The sequence below is a fragment of the Hydractinia symbiolongicarpus genome, chromosome 7 (assembly GCF_029227915.1).
Source record: "Hydractinia symbiolongicarpus strain clone_291-10 chromosome 7, HSymV2.1, whole genome shotgun sequence".
Taxonomy (NCBI): Eukaryota; Metazoa; Cnidaria; class Hydrozoa; order Anthoathecata; family Hydractiniidae; genus Hydractinia; species Hydractinia symbiolongicarpus.
In genome coordinates this window covers 21485655-21503221 of record NC_079881.1, presented here as the reverse complement: position 1 = coordinate 21503221, position 17567 = coordinate 21485655, and the positions used below count along the sequence as shown (strand labels likewise).

The following is a 17567-nucleotide window of genomic DNA, read 5'->3' as shown; positions in this document are numbered from 1 at the left end:
TTTTGACAAAAAATATTTTCAAAAATGTATCCATGTACCTTTGTTATGTAGGTAAGCCCACGGCTTTTAAAGGCGAACGAAAAGAAGAAGTAAGGCACAAAATGGCAGGAAATGGATGCACTTCACGTAGTTGGATAAAATTAAATGTCGGTGGAATAACTTTTCTAACTACAAAAACAAGTTTAACTAAAGAACCTGAAAGTTTTTTAGCCAGATTAGCGACAGAAGATCCCGACCTGCCTTCGGATAAGGTAAAAGACATATTAAATCAAAGTTGAAGGTGCAACAACAAAGTTTAATAAAAATTTTGCATTGTTAATTTCATTTAGCTAGCAATAGCTAGCTCGTTGCAGCTATAGTTCTTAAACAACTAACAATAATCTAGCAATAATCTAAATGACTACATAGTTAGCTAACTTTATAGTCACTTTTAGCCACAATTTTTTAGATAGGAGTTTAAAAAGGAGGATGTGCTTACATGGATAAAATCTGCACATTATTATGTGATCATGTAACCTTACTTCCCTTATGCAATTTAATTATTTCTCCTTAATTAAAATTCTCATGCCCTCTCTAAAAACAACTCTTCTGTGTTCAATGCTATGCTAATATTTTTATATCTTTGCAATCACTTTGAGCATATTGAAATGATTTGCTTCTGGTAAAGTAACAGTGTATAGCAGGTATCATTTCTATGTGTTATTGAAATATATATTTCGCAACCTAGTGCCCAGGATTTAATTTTTAATTGCCGTTGAAATCATCATCATTCTCGGCTTAACGTCCGTTTTCCATGCTTTATGGCGCCGTAGATTAGTGGTTATAGCTCTCGTACTCTGTGGGGGAGACCGGGGTTCGATTCCTCTTGACGGCGATTCAACATGGGCGAGTGAATGTTACCATAGCCCCGGGTTAACCCAAGCCATGTGAGGGAAATTGGGAAGATGGCAAACTGTGTGGGCTGTTGGATGTATATCCCTCGATATTTGTGAGGCTAGCCATGTAAAATATGCACATCTATCTATCTATCTATCTATCTAGCTAACATGGGTTGGATGGGGTATATTAATGACCCCCTTCCAATCTGATCTAGACTGTGTTAGATCTAAACTCAACTTCCTTTGTATCAAATCTGTCCTTATAACCTCCTGTCAAGTCTTTCTCGGTCTGCCTCTGGGCTTAATAATGAAAAATGTCAAAATTAAATTTAAATGATAATTTTTTGTTTGTTTTTTTAGTTTAGCTACTCTCAAGCAACAGGTGACCACTTTAAATATTAAAAAATTACAACGAATAAAGTATATATATACGTGCAACTACCTCCCCATTACTGCAACTAATTTTATTATACACGTTGTGATTGCTAATATAAAAACAGATAATAAAATTATAAAATATCAAAAAAAGAATCTTCTGAACATCATTGTTACAGACAATATGTGATAATTTTTTTTCTAATAATATAGATAATTTTCTAAAATTTAAAACACTTTCTCAAAAGTTTCGAATGATTTTTTCGTTTGATGTCGCACTTTCATTATAACAATATAAGTGAGATACATTTGACAAGTTCTTTTGATGTAAGATGTGTTAACATATACCTTAAATTACGAAAAATATGAATCACCCTCCCTAGCCAGTTAAGATGCACAGTATCCGTAACACATCTACGGTTTAAGTTTTAAGGCGAGTGTTGTGTCACTCGACTGCCTACAACCAGGCCTGTGTCTAACATAAAGTGTCTAAATCATGAAATAAGTGAGAAGAATTTAGTCAAAGAGACGATTAACATATTTCATTGTATTTGCATCAAATGCATTAAAATTTAAGTTTCTTTAATCAAAAGCATTTTTATGTCATTGTTTACAAAGTTTACAACAGTTATGACGTCTTGTTCCAAGGTTAGATGTGACAAAAAGCATAAAGTCACCAAACTAAAACCTTTTGTTTGTGAATAGCCTAAAATAGGAAACAATGTATTATCCCTTGATCTCAACGTAGCCATTGTACACTTATCATTGCGCTTCAGTTAATGCCAGCCATGGTTTGAAAATAAAAGAAACCCTCAAAACTGGTGTTAAATGACAAACAAATTCTCATTTTAGTGAAATATAATATAAAGTCAATCAGACCAGTAAATCGTCAAATGTTTCTTACTTATGTTACTTATGTTAACTTATGTCACTTCTTTTTCCTTTTAATTTATTTCGCCGCTGAGTTTTGTAAATGTACAACTTTAATTTTTTTCCACAAAAGTAGCATATAAGTGTGACCCCAGGTACTCCCCGGTTACACATGTGGAAATGACACTGGTTATTTCCATTTGTCGTTTCTAAGATATTCTGTCTTAAACCCAAAAGTGCAATGCAATGACTTTAGTTATTTTATAAATGCTATTGACGTTAGTCTAATGTGCTGTTATTGTGCTAGAACATGCTTAACAAATTAGACATGCTTTTTGGCTACTTCAAAAAAAATATGATCACATCCACTTGTCTGTCACAGACCGACACATGCAATTCATGTATAATCGATAAAGCCTGTGGAAAAATCCACTGAGGCAAGATAAAAATTTTGATGACGTCAGCAATCCATCCACAAAAAAAAAATAGAATCCTGTTTTCAAGTTGCCTCTATTGTGTAGAGCTTAAAGCACTGATTAAGAAAATGCATATATATGATGTAATGGTCATGTGCTTTCGATGAACGGTTAATGAGATATCAGGGTTTAAAAATTTTTCTGATGCAATTAGAAAAAGGACAATATAAAATGGATTGTTTTAGATGTTTTACTAACGTCAGCAGTGCAGTGCAGGTAAAAAAATTGACGAAATTTGTTCATTCTTTGTCTGTAGTGTGTAGAGGTTGAAATGCTGGTCAAAATAATGTATAGGATCATATGTTTTTGACGAATGCCTTAGGAGATATAAGGGTTTAAAATTTAACTGACCTCAGCAAGAATAGATCCGTCAAAACTTGAAATATTTTATATACCCATTGCCTTCATCGTATATATTTTAAAACGCTGATCAAGGAAATATATAGAATCATGAATCTTTGACAAACTGTTGCAGAGAGTTTAAAGGTTTTTTGATAAAGTCATCAACCTGTCCATTAAGAAAAGGATTCAGGGACCTAAGTTTGGAAAATATACCAAAATTGATCTCAGGTGGTCCCTAGTTACCAACGCGGTGAAAAATAACTGATGTCACCACCTCGTTTCCAAGTTATTTGACCTCAAAGTGCACTGTAGTGGCTTCACTAATTTAAATTAAAATATTGACGTTATATTTATGTTATTGCGTTGCACTGTAACATCAGAAAGATTAACAAATTAGACATAATTTTTTTGGCAATATCAAAGGAATATGATTATACACACCCACTTTGCCTGTCACAGACACACACACTCTCTGTATTATTAGAGAGATGAGATAAAAGTAACAATAGATATTTGTAATTACACAGGAATAAATACTATTGTAAAAATCAAAAACTTGTTAATATTATAAACAGAACAGCAACCAATTATCTATTCAAAAAAATAATTAATTTTTAGGATGAAAACAATGCTTATCTGATTGATCGTGATCCAAAGTATTTTAGTCCCATACTAAATTACTTACGTCATGGTAAAATTATAATCGATCAAGGTTTATCTGTGGAAGGTCAGTGATGAACTGTTTTCCTCATTCTTTTTTATTGATATGGCTGTTTGTGCCAATTACCTTGATTAGAGGTATATTTTCTGTGTTGTCTAGTTGCACGAAAAGGCCCCAAAATTTTTAAAGTTTTAAAGAATATATATTCAATAAATTTTATTTTATTCAGCTAGTTTCCTAATATTGGGCAGTCTTTGCCCCGTTCTTTAATCATTTTGAAAATCAAGTTTGTTTTTTGCCCATTTTAAAATTATTAAGAAAATTACTTCTCAACACGTCATGATAGATATTAGAAATGTAAAAATAATGCTAAAGAGAAAATGAAATTCAATGTCTTTTACTAATTTTTGTTTATTTTAAAAGCCTCAATAAAAACAGTCCGTCTATGCTACTGAAGTTTGCTTTCTTAAAGGGCAAATATTGATTTGAGTTTCCTGCACATTTATTTCAGGTGTTTTGGCTGAAGCAGAATTTTATAATTTAAAGTCGCTAGTTCATCAACTTCGAGAAAGACTGAAAGTGAATACAGTGGTAAGCATAGATCATCCGTGTCAACATTTTGGTTTGTAGACTTGACTTAAGGCTGGTCAAGCCTCAATAAGAAAATAACATCCAAGCAATAAATCGCTCGCATAAAGTTACAGTAATTTAGACTGGGCGAGCAATCTGAATAAATAGAATAAGTTTATAAATGTATACTTTTTACAAAATCTTTTTTTATGTATTTTATCTTGGCTTTTTTATATATTTTAGTTAATGCAAATAATAAGAAAGATAACATGGATTTCCATGTGAGATGAAGTGATATTGGTCAGCCAGACAAAATTTTGTGGAATTGAGGGAGCAATTTATGGCTCATTTCTCAAAATTCAGCAAGAGTGATCACTCTCCCCTTATTGATAGGCGTGGGTGGTGCTTTTATACATATAAAACTTATTTTTTCTCTAGGCTGGTATGAAACATGTATATAGAGTTTTGCAGTGTCAAGAGGAGGAACTAGCACACACAATATCGAACATGTCAGATGGATGGAGATTTGAGCAGGTAAAGGTTCTTTTGTCTGTTTTTGTTCTTCTTTATTGTAACGGGGATTTTTAAGGTGGGCGTTTAGGACGGAGCGAACCTAATTGTGGGAGGAGGCTTATTGAAGAAAGGGAAGGTGTCTGATAATAATTTTAAATCGGTAGTTGTGAAAGGTGTTAATAAATTAAAGTGGGTGGATTTTTATTCTTAGACAGGTAAAAAGGGTTAACCCCTTATTACGGGTCTAAGAATAAAACTTAATTAACTAAGGAGGGTAGTTTTTTATCAAATTGTGTTAACAGACTTCTTTTGAACAAAAAAAGTTTTATTCTGACTCCTTTGTCCAAAAGGCGAATTCTCTTATATAATAATACGCCAGTTCGGTGTGTGTCCAGGCAAAGTGGATATGTTCGTTTTCCTTTGATCTCGCCGAAATTTTCTTTGAAGTAACCGAAAAATGCATGTCTAATATGTTAAATTTTCTGACGTTTGGCGCGACGTCAATAATACTACTTTAACGTCAATATCTTATATTAAATTGATGAAGCCATTACAGTGCACCTAAAACTTTGAGGCCAAATAACTTGGAAACGAGGTGGTGACGTCAATGATTTTTCACCACGTGGATAACTAGGGACCACCTAGGACCAATTTGGGTAAGTTTCCTAAACCTGGGTCTCTAAATCCGTTTTGGAATGGACAGGTTAATGACGTCATCAGAAAACCTTTAAACCCCAATAACTCTGCAACCGTTTGTCAAAAATACATGATCCTACACATAAGATACATGAACCTATACATTTTCTTGATCAGGGTTTCAAGATCTATGCGTTGAAGGCAACAGTATCTTAGCAGGTCTTTGCTCACGTCAGCAAAATTTTTAAACCCTTATATCTCATTAACCACTCATCAAAAGCACATGATTATATACATCTTCTTGATCAGAAGTTTAAGCTCTACATATTACAGGCAACGAATAAACTAAATTTCGCTATTTTTTTTGTATCTGCACTGCTGTCGTCAGCAAAAAAATTAAAACAACCTATTTTTTCATTTTCCTTCTGCCTAAGTGGATTTCTCCACGGGCTTTATCGACTAGTTTCTTATATATTTATATTATATATATTTGCATATATATTCTTATATATATGCAAGACTTTTTGAAATTTGAACAACTCAAGTGATGTCTTTCTGTTTAGTTGTTAAACATAGGAAGTAATTATAACTATGGACCAGACGAGCAAGGCGAATACCTGTGCATTGTATCCAAAGACATTACAGATTCACAAAATGCATCAGCAGAAGAAATGGTCCCGACGAATTTTAACCCCAAGGTACTGCTTGTATGATTCGATCTATTTTTTTTTGAATTTTTGAATTTTCCAACGCTTTTACGCCTATATCTTTTTTTTCCAACATTGACTGCTACTAAATCCATGTGTCATGATGTTCTAAGAAACAACATGCTTCTGTTACCGCGCACTTCTTTGTAAATAGTTTTTGTCTCCAGCCTAAAGTGACGCACGCATAGGATTAGTTATGTATACGTTTTCAGTTTAAATACTTTTTTTTTGTTTCAGGTGTTTCAGCTAAGAGGGACCTGATACCCATCTGATCCACGAGAAATGTTTTCTGTTATTGTCGTACGAAACAAATATTCCATTGAAAACCACCCAAGTTGGCGTTTACGCAAAATATTAAAGCGAGTCAAAAAATTTAAAGAATTTATGCTGACGTCAGCAGTTATAGCCGGAATATAATTATGCTGACTTTAAATTGAAGGTTCTCGGTTGGCTGTGAATCTGAAAAGAGATAATGCTTACCGCATTCATTGTTTTTACATACTTGTTAGAACTTCTTTTTTAAATTTTTAACTGTGCAAATAGTATGTTTGACCATGTACTTTCATTTTAATTAGAGAATGCAGATAAAATTTTGCATTGTGAGTTTTTACAAATTTTATTTTATTATCATTTTGTTTTGGAGAAATATTATATAACATGTACAAGATAAAGAAAAAACAAATCGGAAAGTCGGGTTTTCGCTGGGCGAAATGGGTGCAAATAACCCATCCGCGATTTGTTAAACGAAGATCCGACTTTGGGATGAAATGTTCATATAGAAAATATTTTCTTGGTTAGCAGGAAAAGTTTTAGCATGATATAATTTTACGTTTTCTTCATATGGCATGGGTTAGAAAACGTTTACCCAAGTTGGGAAAGTACGAGACATTTTTTTTATTAGAATCTCTGGTTTATGTTAAAAATTATGCCGAATATATTTATTCCGCCTGCCGAGGAAACGTCTGTTTATACTGAGATCTCGATCATGCGCACCCGAGACTGTAGTAAGGGGATAAATATTATTTTCATGTTAACACAATTAAGTTCTTGAATTAGTTTTTCAGCAGGATTTGGACCTGAAATCGTGCTGAAAGATTTTCCCGGTTTACGAGGAAATATTTCCCAAAAGGGAACAGATAGTCTAATTAATGGAAGTGGAAGTTTGAATAATGATATGTAGTTTGTATAAAATATTTGAGAAATGGTGCATTCCTGTTTCGTTATGACTAGATATGGCTTTCGACTTAATGAACGTATTAAGAAGTTAGCTGCAAATACTCTGCAAATAGAAAATGTAACAAATTTGTCAGGTTGTGTTTTTTTTTCGTGTAACTAATGCGGATACTAGTTTTGTTTCTTTTTGAACTAACTTGTGTTGAGATTATTCCACGGGTTAACGACTAGTTTATTATAATTCTTATGCAACAAGTTGTTAGAAATGTAAAACTTTTTATTCTCCATCGCTTGAAGCATCCGCAACACATAAAAAGGAGATTTTTTCGACTTTTGATTTATGCCCTTTGTTTCTCTCCGGGTCAATTTACAAAATGAAATCTATTTTTTGTAAACATATGTTATAATTCAGTCATAACTGCGAAGCAAGGTATGAGTGTTTGGTTCAGGCAGCAAAGTTTTGTTGCTTATTTGATTGGCTTAATGGACGATATTGAAAATAAATGTAAGGTAGCTTAAGGAGATCTCTGACGTCTCGGGTTGTCTATCCCTTAAATGCATATGATCAGAAGTGAATGTTTCATTTGCAATCCAATTCTCCTTCGTTCATTATTGAATTACGAAATAATGATCTTTCACATCAATTTGAGGCACTCCCTTTCGTTGCTAAATTTTGTAATCAGAGAGAAGCCTTAGGGAAACTCCATTTTTGGGATACTCCGTTCGGTTTTTCCATAGTAGATGAGCTGGCATGGGCAGAAATCGACTATCACGCGTAAACGCAAATGTTGATATTTTCATGCTTTATCTGATATTTACTGTACGATATTCTCGCGAGTGTAGTTTTTCCACAACGAACGTACTTCAATGGGGTGTTTGGGCGAGGTTCAAAACTATTGATGGGTCATGGTTCTCAACTAGTAGAACGATCTCATAAATAAAGAAAAGAAGCTTTGCTTTTAACACCCTCTGATATTTCAACTTTCCCAGTTGTTGTGAATCTTTGTACAAACCCCATTCGACGGAAGAGACTCTGCGTCCATGGTCTTGTACGAATTTGGTGGTTTATACTTTCAACATTGCTGTTGCAATACCTATAATTTATAACAGCTCACTGCTTCTTGATAATTTCAACAACTTTAGAATTTTCGCATCAAAACCTGGATTTGATATTTTGATTTAAAAGTGAGCACGGTACTTCCTTTAAGTCTTTGGATTTAAAATGTCTTAAAGCAGCAGCGTTCCCATTTTCAGAGACATATTTTTTGATTTTGTAACGTTCTTTAGCAGACTTTGGTGCTGTTCATACTGTTCTGTGTTGTTACTGTGATTTCTCGTCTTTATTTCTTTGAATCAAAAAATATATATATTTACGACTGAATTATGATGATCGCTATTTTGAGATTTGTTCACCCTCTAGAGCACTTGTTAGGCTGTCCAAGCATAAAAACCTAAGAAATTTTGGGGTCAACGTTGCCCCCGGATTTCTCTTACTAAATTCTCAAATTTTTTTGTAGCCTTTGCGCTTAATTCCACTTCTCCCCCTTATTGAGATAAACAAAACATTTAACTTGTCTGAGGTACCCACCACATTTACTTTACCTGTAATCAAATTCTCAGAAGAGGTGTAATGATTTAACCCCGTTTGATATTTCTGCTAGCCATGCAAGGAAAAAACCCTCTGTAAAAGTAACAAATTTTCATCATCTAGAGAACATTTAATGTAAAAAAGTAGTGTCGTTTCCAACGACCTAGAATAAACCTAGTTTTTTTTTCATTTCTGGACGAAATTGTTAGTAACATGTCATATACAGTATCAATATTGTAATATATAATAATATATAATGGTAGCTTAGCTACGCAAGTAGCGAGACGCACGCAATGTGGTATAAAAAGGACGGGCAAACCCGTGGGTTTTTTCTCGGGTTAACGACCAGTTCTCTCTAATTAGCGGACACCGTTGGTGCATAAACAAAGTGTGCGCTAATTAGAGGTGTTCGCCTTTTGGTAAGTTTTGCAACGTAAGCTCGAAATTTGAAGAAAACACGATTTTGTATACAAAATGTTAAAAGTTTTGTATACGAAATGTTAAAACGTAAACATAAAAAATTAGCGTGCTGGACTTAGACACGAAAAAAGAAGAAAACAACTAAATTGAACGTAATATAATTTTTTTAAAAAAATAACAAACAAATATCAACATCACAATATCAACTAAAATAAGGAAAAGATTTTTTTAAAAAACTTTACTTGAAATTTTTTAATAGATTGTTGTTTTAAGTTATGACTCTTTAGGTGAGGATAAAGAAATTCTTCCTTCTATAATAAAATCTTTTAAGTTTATTAATCTATCAATCATGGTCAGCGCCTCATGCATGCATGTCTTCTCTTCAACGTCATCAAAATCGTTATCACTCTCATCCAGATGAAACCTCTTCTACATCAACTATAGTTTCTTTACAGGGATATTCTATCACACAGTTTTCTACTAAACTCACTCTGAAAAGTTCTTTGAACTCCTCATCGATGATATCTTTTTCATCTTCACTTTTTTCATTTAGCCGCTTTTACACCATCAAATTTTATATGACATATACTATATGATCATCAAACTCGTCCCCAGCGCCTTTTATCTCTTTTTTTTACTGAACTGCGAGACGAAAATAAAATCATATAAATTTGATCGTGTAAAAACAGCTTTAGTAACAACAGTTGGAAAAGCAGTTTTGGATTGTGTCAGAAGTAACGTCTTAGCATTTGAAGGATTTTTTTGAAAAACAATCGATCATTCATTTACTCATTCTAAAATTTTAGTTTATTGTCCATAAGAACTTTTTATTTGGTAACACAAATATGATTACATATAGGTTAGTATTTATCATACCACATCCGCATTTCATTCTTAACAGAAAATGCTTCACCCCGATCAGACCTTTGATCATGACGGGCGAGTATAATGCGTGTAAGTCATATTGAAGAAGAACTACTTTGTTCATCACTAACATACTGCCAAGCAGCGAGCGGGATTCTATCAGCGGTCCCCAGAACTGGAGCCACAGACGAACCCACTACACTACGTGCAGCAATATGTTAACGATGAACTCAGATTATCCGGATGGTGTGTATACATATAGGTGAGTATTTATCATAGCACATCCGTATTTTATTCTCAACAGAGAATGCTTCACCCCGATCAGACCTCTGATCATGACGGGTGCGTATAATGCGTGTCGCGTTCCCCAGAACTCTGCGAATCGAATCGATTACAGCTAAGGTTTGTAGAAAGACGGTTATTATGGTCTGGAAATAGCAGTTATAAGTTTTATGGACAACTAAAGTTGATTGACTGGTTTGCGAAGAAAATTGAGGCTGTAGAAGCCAACATTGCTTCTAAATTTTTAAAGTGTTTATGCTGCTCCCTTATTCTTAGGACTGTGCGCTAATTGGAGAGAACGCCTAAAGTTGCCACTTCGTGCTAAAAAATTTGTCTGCTAATTAGAGTTTTTTGAGACTTTGACCAGAAAACAGACAATTGGAGAGAATACTGTATTCTGTTATATAATGCATTTTTGATTGTGTGCACTTTATTTTATAAATAAAGGTCGGTTCCCATACTTTATCGCACTTTGAAACCATTTCATCCGAAAATGTTTTTTGCTTGCATACTGTTGTCAAACATAACTGATGTAAACAGAAGATTTACGTTGCTGTACGATTTGAGATTCGTCAATATTTATGACGCAGAAAAACAGTGGTAAAATGCTGCTGCACGGCATTGGCCTTTAAGGTGGCAGTATCTCTTTTTTAGCTGTCCAAACAGCCAATTATTTTCTAGAAATATAGCCTTACATAATAAAATGATCTAGCTTCTGCTTCTACGAAATTTTAACTTTACGATCTCGTTCTTTTTCATCAGCTTGTTTTTAAATGAACCTCGGGTTAACCCTCTTATAACGGTGTGATGATTTTTTATGTTTGTTATTTTTTTAACAATAGCCTTTTCTTTTTTTAAAAAGATTCTTTGTTAGCATCCCCTGCTGCATCGGAACGCTGGTAAAAGAAAAAGATTCCGAATAAAAAGCTACCCTTCATGGACAATATTATTTCAGCATCAAACAGTAAACTAGAAGAAAAGACAAAGAATACGAAGTTAAGGCTGTTCTGTTAATTTTATTTGTACCACGTCTTACTACAAATTATTTAACAACGACTCTCCCTCCACTTCCAGTCCTTCAATTTTCCTTTGTTCGGGTAATATTGAACATTTGTACCGTCTGGTTTGATAGACCCATCTCGTCGACGCTCAAGATATTCTTCGCGGTCCCATTTTGTAAATCCCCATTTTTTGGAGACAAAGATCTAGAAATTTAAGTTTACCATAGTGTAAATGATAAATATATTACAAAATCATTTCAGTAGACGTAAGTGAAACACTACTTGTTTCACTTTTGTTGTACAAGTCAAAACCTTCACTTGTAAATCATTGAAAAAAATTAAATAGGAACATTAAACTGCAGATCAGAACTTCATCAGTATCATTCTATTCAAAAACACGGACCTGAAGTGTTAAGCTCATCATATCTACAAAATCTGTTTGATATCAATCAATACCCTGTCACTTGCATATACAACTTAACCCTAACTAATTTACACCTTTAAATAAATTCTTATCCTCAGTTATATATATGTATGCACCTAGCTGTCTTGCAATTTAAAAAAAACGATAATAAAATTGTAGTTAACATTACCTTTTGACGACCTGGAAACTTAAACTTAGCTCTTCTCAATGCTTCAATTGCAGTGGCTTCATGTGCATCTTTACATCTGATAGATATTAAAGGTTGCCCTATGTTCACACGTGCTACTGTTCCTTGTGGCTTACCAAAAGCACCTCTCATTCCAGTTTGAAGCCTATCAGCTCCAGCACACGACAACATTTTATTGATGCGAACAATATGGTATGGGTGGACTCGGATACGAATGTGGAAAGAGTCTTTACCAGCAAATTTGATCATGTACTTGTTAGCACAGATACGAGCAGCTTCTAACCCCTCGGCAGACAACTGTTCGTATTCATCTGACACAAGATTGACGGACTTAGGAAAGTCATCAACTGGCGTCTTTTTTTTACCCAAATCAAAAATTCTGATTTTGGAGTCTAAAAAAAATTAATGGTTTTTTAGAAGATTAAAAAAAAAAAAGGAAGTTATGGATATGTACGTTAAACTAGTGCTAAAACACATCATTAACATATGTTTTTACTAGAAGACAACTTATGCTTTAGCATAGAGACTGGCCCTTAAAGGTGTTGAAAATTATCTTCAAGGGAATCCTGCAGCTATGCATCCATAAAAAACACAATACTTTTAATATTTTTAATTGTACGCTTTACCCAGTATAATAAGCATAAACAATACTAAAAGCTTATAACTAGAGTCTGGCTTATGCTTTAGCATGATGACTGGCCTTGGAAGATGTGAAGAAAACATCTTACAAGGAATCCTGCAATCATGCATCATTAACAGTATAAGAGAATACACTGCAATGTTGTGTGAGAACATTAAAAACAACACAAAACTGTATGTTTTAGTTTGATTATATTATACGGTTTAACTTCGTACTTCATTTTTTTGTTATTTTTTGCAAATAATAATAATTAATGAGGTATATAAAATTGATGTTTCGAATTCAATACTTTACTGAAAAGCACAGATCAGAACTTCATTAGTATCATTCAAGTCAAAAACACGGACCTGAAGTTCGATGTTCATCACATCTGGCAAATATACCAAATCTCACAAACACTTTTTTGTAACACTAAAGCATCCCACTCAATCTCTTAAACGTTGTTTTTTTAAATATTTTTACTGTAAAGGAAACAATTTTAGGTTTTTTGCAAAAAGCTCATGACATATAGAAAAAAAAATTTCTTTCGAATAACATATTTTATATTCCATGAAAATATTTGGAACATCCCTTTTTTTTCTGGAAAAAGCCTTTTCAGAAGTGTTATATCCTTCACACCTTCGAGAAAATATGTGCAAAATGAGTTAAGCATATTTTTTGTAAATATTATGAATGATATGGTACTCCCGTATAAACATATGCATAATAATATTTTTTAGATAGTTTACTTTCACCATCGATAAATATATAAATGTTGTCATATAAAAAATCATTAAAAAAATCAAAGTTAAGCAGTATATATATGAGCTGTCTCTTGTAACCCTGACTTCTGTCTATTAATAATTCTGAATGTGTGCACGCATAAACAAAAAGTTCGCACTTCTATCATCTTTATCAGGCGTTCAGAAAAAGAAGCCATTTTAAATCGTACAGTGAAAAAAATGGTGTGTTTATTTCATTACATTTTCTTTTTTGGAAAATTAACATTACCCGGAAATAACACCATCAAAAAAGTCTTTCATCAAGCATTCAGAAACAAAAAAGAAGAAAAAATATAAAAGTATTGTTAAATTATAAGGGTTTTGTTGAGACTGCTACATCAAGTGAGTTTTTCCTTTACAGTAACCTTAAAGGGACTTGAATGTCAAAAAATGTTCTATTTTGGCCACATATACTGAAAGAAATTACTATTTGAGAAATATAATGGATGTGACCATGAACAATTTTGGGAGATATTTTGATTCCAAATTTTAGGCTATTTGGAAACTTCTAAGATGGTGTCAATTTTTTAGGTTATTTTATATTTCAGGAAGTGTTGCCTACCATGTTACTGTGAAAGTGCACATAGTTAGCATTCTATTTTAAATTGAAAATCTGCTTAGTTATTGTACATCAAAACATCATTGATCATTTGATGCTAACAGATGGGACCTGAGGAAAAGGCACAGATCAGAACTTCATTATTATCATTCAAGTCAAAAACACGGACCTGAAGTATGATGTTCATCACACCTCGCAAATAAAGTAAACACTAACTTGTTCTAATGCATAATGGTCAATAAAACACAACATCTTAAATAACCATCAACATAAAGGAGTGTATTTTAACATGTCACAACCCCTGTTTAGCATTACAAATTATTATTGCATAGTGTCTGGCCCTTCATGCAATTAATACATAATGAAGAGAATTTGGCTATGCATTATTTTTACTGCATTTTAACATCAATCGGTGTTTAAAGTCTTTATTCAAATACAGAGTGTAATCTAGTGTTTTCCATTTCCCAATTCATTAACTCAAATTATCATACACATATTTTATTTAAACGTTACATCTTTTTCGACACCATCTGAAAGACCCCTAATAAAATTCTTAATTTGGATTCAAAGGTTATTTTTCACATTTCTAGATTACACCCTGTCGAATTTTAAAAATCACTTAATCCTTGAGAACTACGCCAACTACACTTTTGCATTACCTGGTACACCACGACAAAATCTTGACTTGGGATATGGTTTGTTTTTACAGTAACGGTAACTAAAATGCAAAAAATTAGAAATCATTTAAGTTTAACATATGGCACTTTAAAGAAAATGTGCTAAAAACACATTTAAACACCTATTTAAACCCTTCCTGTAATCCTAAATTTTTATAATTCTTTGTTTTGATATTACCATTAAATTGCCTAAATCATTTGCTAAGAGGGCAATTAAATGGTAAGAAGAAACACTATTCCAGAGTTCTATATGTAGCCATCAACAAACGTAATAAATATAAATTTCGTGCAAGAATACTAACACAAGAAAAAATAATTTGTCAAACCCCGCATGGACAACAAATTACTTATGAAAATTGTTGATCAAATTACTTAGTGACCATAGATTCAAAATATAAATTAGATTTTGAGAATTTTCGTGCTTTAGGGGTCATTTATGGTTTTATTGGTTCCTTAATCATGACAGTCTGTTCTGGTCTTTACATTTTCTGTCCCAGTAGTAGTAAGAGACTAAACAGACAGCAATAGCCACTTAAGCAATACCCATTGACAATTAGGTTATGTCACCATTAATGCCCAATTAACTGTTGGGCTGAATGAATTGGTACTTCAGTTTATCGTTACCGCAGCACAGATTTATTTTTAGAAAATTTTTATTATTTTGCCTCTGCACCATTAGGAGAGCCTGTGCTCATTTTACTGTGGAAAACATTGTTTGAAGGTTATTTTAAAAAACAATTCCCTTATTACAATATAATAATTAAAGCCATCACAACTTTCTCATTGCATTCCCTGTGAAAATTTTATTTTCTGTTTACACAGACAAAAATAAGTAAGGCCAACAGCCCTGGAATTAATGTCCATGAAGCAAGTGCAAGGGGAGCAGTGTTAAAGTTGGTCAAAAATTTGATGAAATAGAGCAAAAAACAAAATGTCAATGCAGTAATGTGCTCGAAACATTCCTAAAGGCTTTTTTGATTTTCCTTTGGAAATTTATGACTAATAAGAACAAAGATATTAAAAAACACCTTCTGTGGCTATGCATAAAAAAATGTAATATTTTTTGCATGCAAACTGGTCTTGGAAGACATAAAAAACACTTTACAAGAAATCCTTTAATTATGTATCACAATGTATTCTTAGAGAACATTACATGACAAAAAACCATACGTTTTGGTTTGGACTCAACTTAGCACTGAATATAAAATTTTCAGAGAACATAAAATTTTCATGCAGTGATGCTCAAAAAATTTTAAAAGGCGTTTTAGATATTCCTTGGGTAATTTATGACAATAAGGATAATGATTTATCATGCGGTGGTAAATATCATGCAGGTGGCCAACAATAAACTGAGGTACAATATTGTTGACCTTGGTGAGCTTTTGAAATAAAGAAATGGAAATGAAAGTAAGATGAAAAAAGAGAAGGAATTATAAAAATTAACATAAAAATATCAACAAATATGATACCAGAACAAGGTTTACAACATTTTTTTGACCCGCACATATAACAAAATTATTTGTGCGTAAAAAATGAAAACAGTCAGGATAAACACCTAATTAGGTGGCGTGACCTAATTAGGCGAGTCGTTTAGTTAGGCAACTTGATGTAGTTTAATTAGGCTTCTCGTAGTCTAACTAAGCGAACATAAACTTTCTGTTGTAAATACTTCGAAATCATTGTGTTTCGCAATACAATATTTATTTGAATTAAATCTGTCCACTTTGCAGATAATTTTGACCAATTATCGTCTTATTTGCATCGCAGATTGGTAACTTATGGCCCAAACCTTGTGTGGCACTATTTGTTGTTTTTAATAATGGATTTCAGCTATTCACGCTGCAGGGAAAAATCAATATGACGGACGAATCCGATAACTCCACGAAACTGCTTTCGAAGCCTACAACTTACCACAGCTCTGTCTACCATTTTTAATGAATGAATTCGATTCAGGGGGGTTTGATACTACCACTTAATCATTTTAGGGGTGTCGGAACTCGCGCATGACAAAAATTTGGCGGCAGGTTCAGCTGGCTACACCTTTTTGTGATTTTCAAGTGAAGCGCGACGGTGTTCATTTTTGATGTATATTGTTATCTCAGTTAATTGATTATAATCATGGTCATGTTATATATAACTTTTCTGAGGGTCCTCATCAGAAAGCAAACGTGTTTTTCAAATTTCACGGAGTTGAAGGATCCATCACGGCATTACCGGATGATAGTACATGTCGGATCCGGCTTATTTGTCCACAAATAAATGTATTTTTTTTCTTGTCATACCCCATGAACGGTCCGCGACAGATAGCGCTACGATAATAAAAGTTTGAAATAACCGATATGTTGACGATATGGATATAAGGACGTTAAATGTGTTTTTTTCACGGAGTTGGCGGATCATACGCTAATAAGCTTAATTTTCTAGTTCCAGTATTTTTACATTTTTTTTTAGGTTGAGAGTGATATTAGAATGTCACACTTTAAAAAACAGAAGTTATTATAAAACTAAAGATACATACCATCTGGCTGGACGGCGCCCCATCTTTTAGCCTAAGAATAACAATATAATTTAACTTTAATATAACTTTATGGTAATATACATTTCGCATGAAGTAAGAGATTTTGTAATGAATTGTTATCCAGGTGTTTTTTACGCAAAAAAATAACAGCGTATACGTAAATTGAAAGTAGCTAACGGCCTGAAATCTGTGTAACGACAGACTACCAAGAACTATGACTTGTGCAAAAATGAAATCAGAAGTCGTATACTAATGCATTTAAAAATAATGCCAGCAAATAAAGTAAAGATGTTTACAAAGAATGTTCTAGATATAAGAAGGTTAAAATAATCAGGTAGACATTTTCTATACTCGCACCTCAGTGATGTTGTAAAGGGAAGGTTGTTTTAGAGTATTGCCTTTAAACGAAGCGAAACACACCAGCGTTGCACATCATACTGCAATT

General features: G+C 33.2%; 2 protein-coding genes and 3 non-coding genes across 5 annotated transcripts; 1 reads left to right on the top strand and 4 right to left on the bottom strand.

The window, feature by feature from the left end:
• The first annotated feature begins 55 nt into the window (after positions 1 to 55).
• Positions 56 to 6987, top strand: LOC130648714 (BTB/POZ domain-containing protein KCTD5-like). Its single transcript, XM_057454786.1, has 6 exons — positions 56 to 251; positions 3560 to 3668; positions 4114 to 4193; positions 4611 to 4706; positions 5885 to 6019; positions 6266 to 6987. The coding sequence occupies exons 1-6, from the start codon at positions 102 to 104 to the stop codon at positions 6287 to 6289; spliced, it is 594 nt and encodes a 197-aa protein (XP_057310769.1). The 5' UTR covers positions 56 to 101; the 3' UTR covers positions 6290 to 6987.
• A 4369-nt stretch (positions 6988 to 11356) lies between these two features.
• On the bottom strand, positions 11357 to 17556 carry LOC130648355 (60S ribosomal protein L10-like). Its single transcript, XM_057454374.1, has 5 exons — positions 17480 to 17556; positions 17123 to 17153; positions 14587 to 14645; positions 11950 to 12359; positions 11357 to 11560 (listed from the first exon to the last, which is right to left on the bottom strand). Exons 2-5 carry the CDS (start codon positions 17143 to 17145, stop codon positions 11402 to 11404), a joined length of 651 nt encoding a protein of 216 aa, XP_057310357.1. The 5' UTR covers positions 17146 to 17153; positions 17480 to 17556; the 3' UTR covers positions 11357 to 11401.
• Positions 11716 to 11785, bottom strand: LOC130650089 (small nucleolar RNA SNORD18). Its single transcript, XR_008983491.1, has one exon. It is a non-coding gene; the product is annotated as a small nucleolar RNA SNORD18 (small nucleolar RNA).
• LOC130650090 (small nucleolar RNA SNORD18) lies at positions 12911 to 12980 on the bottom strand. Its single transcript, XR_008983492.1, has one exon. It is a non-coding gene; the product is annotated as a small nucleolar RNA SNORD18 (small nucleolar RNA).
• On the bottom strand, positions 14053 to 14122 carry LOC130650091 (small nucleolar RNA SNORD18). The gene has a single exon (XR_008983493.1). It is a non-coding gene; the product is annotated as a small nucleolar RNA SNORD18 (small nucleolar RNA).
• Positions 17557 to 17567: the final 11 nt, after the last annotated feature.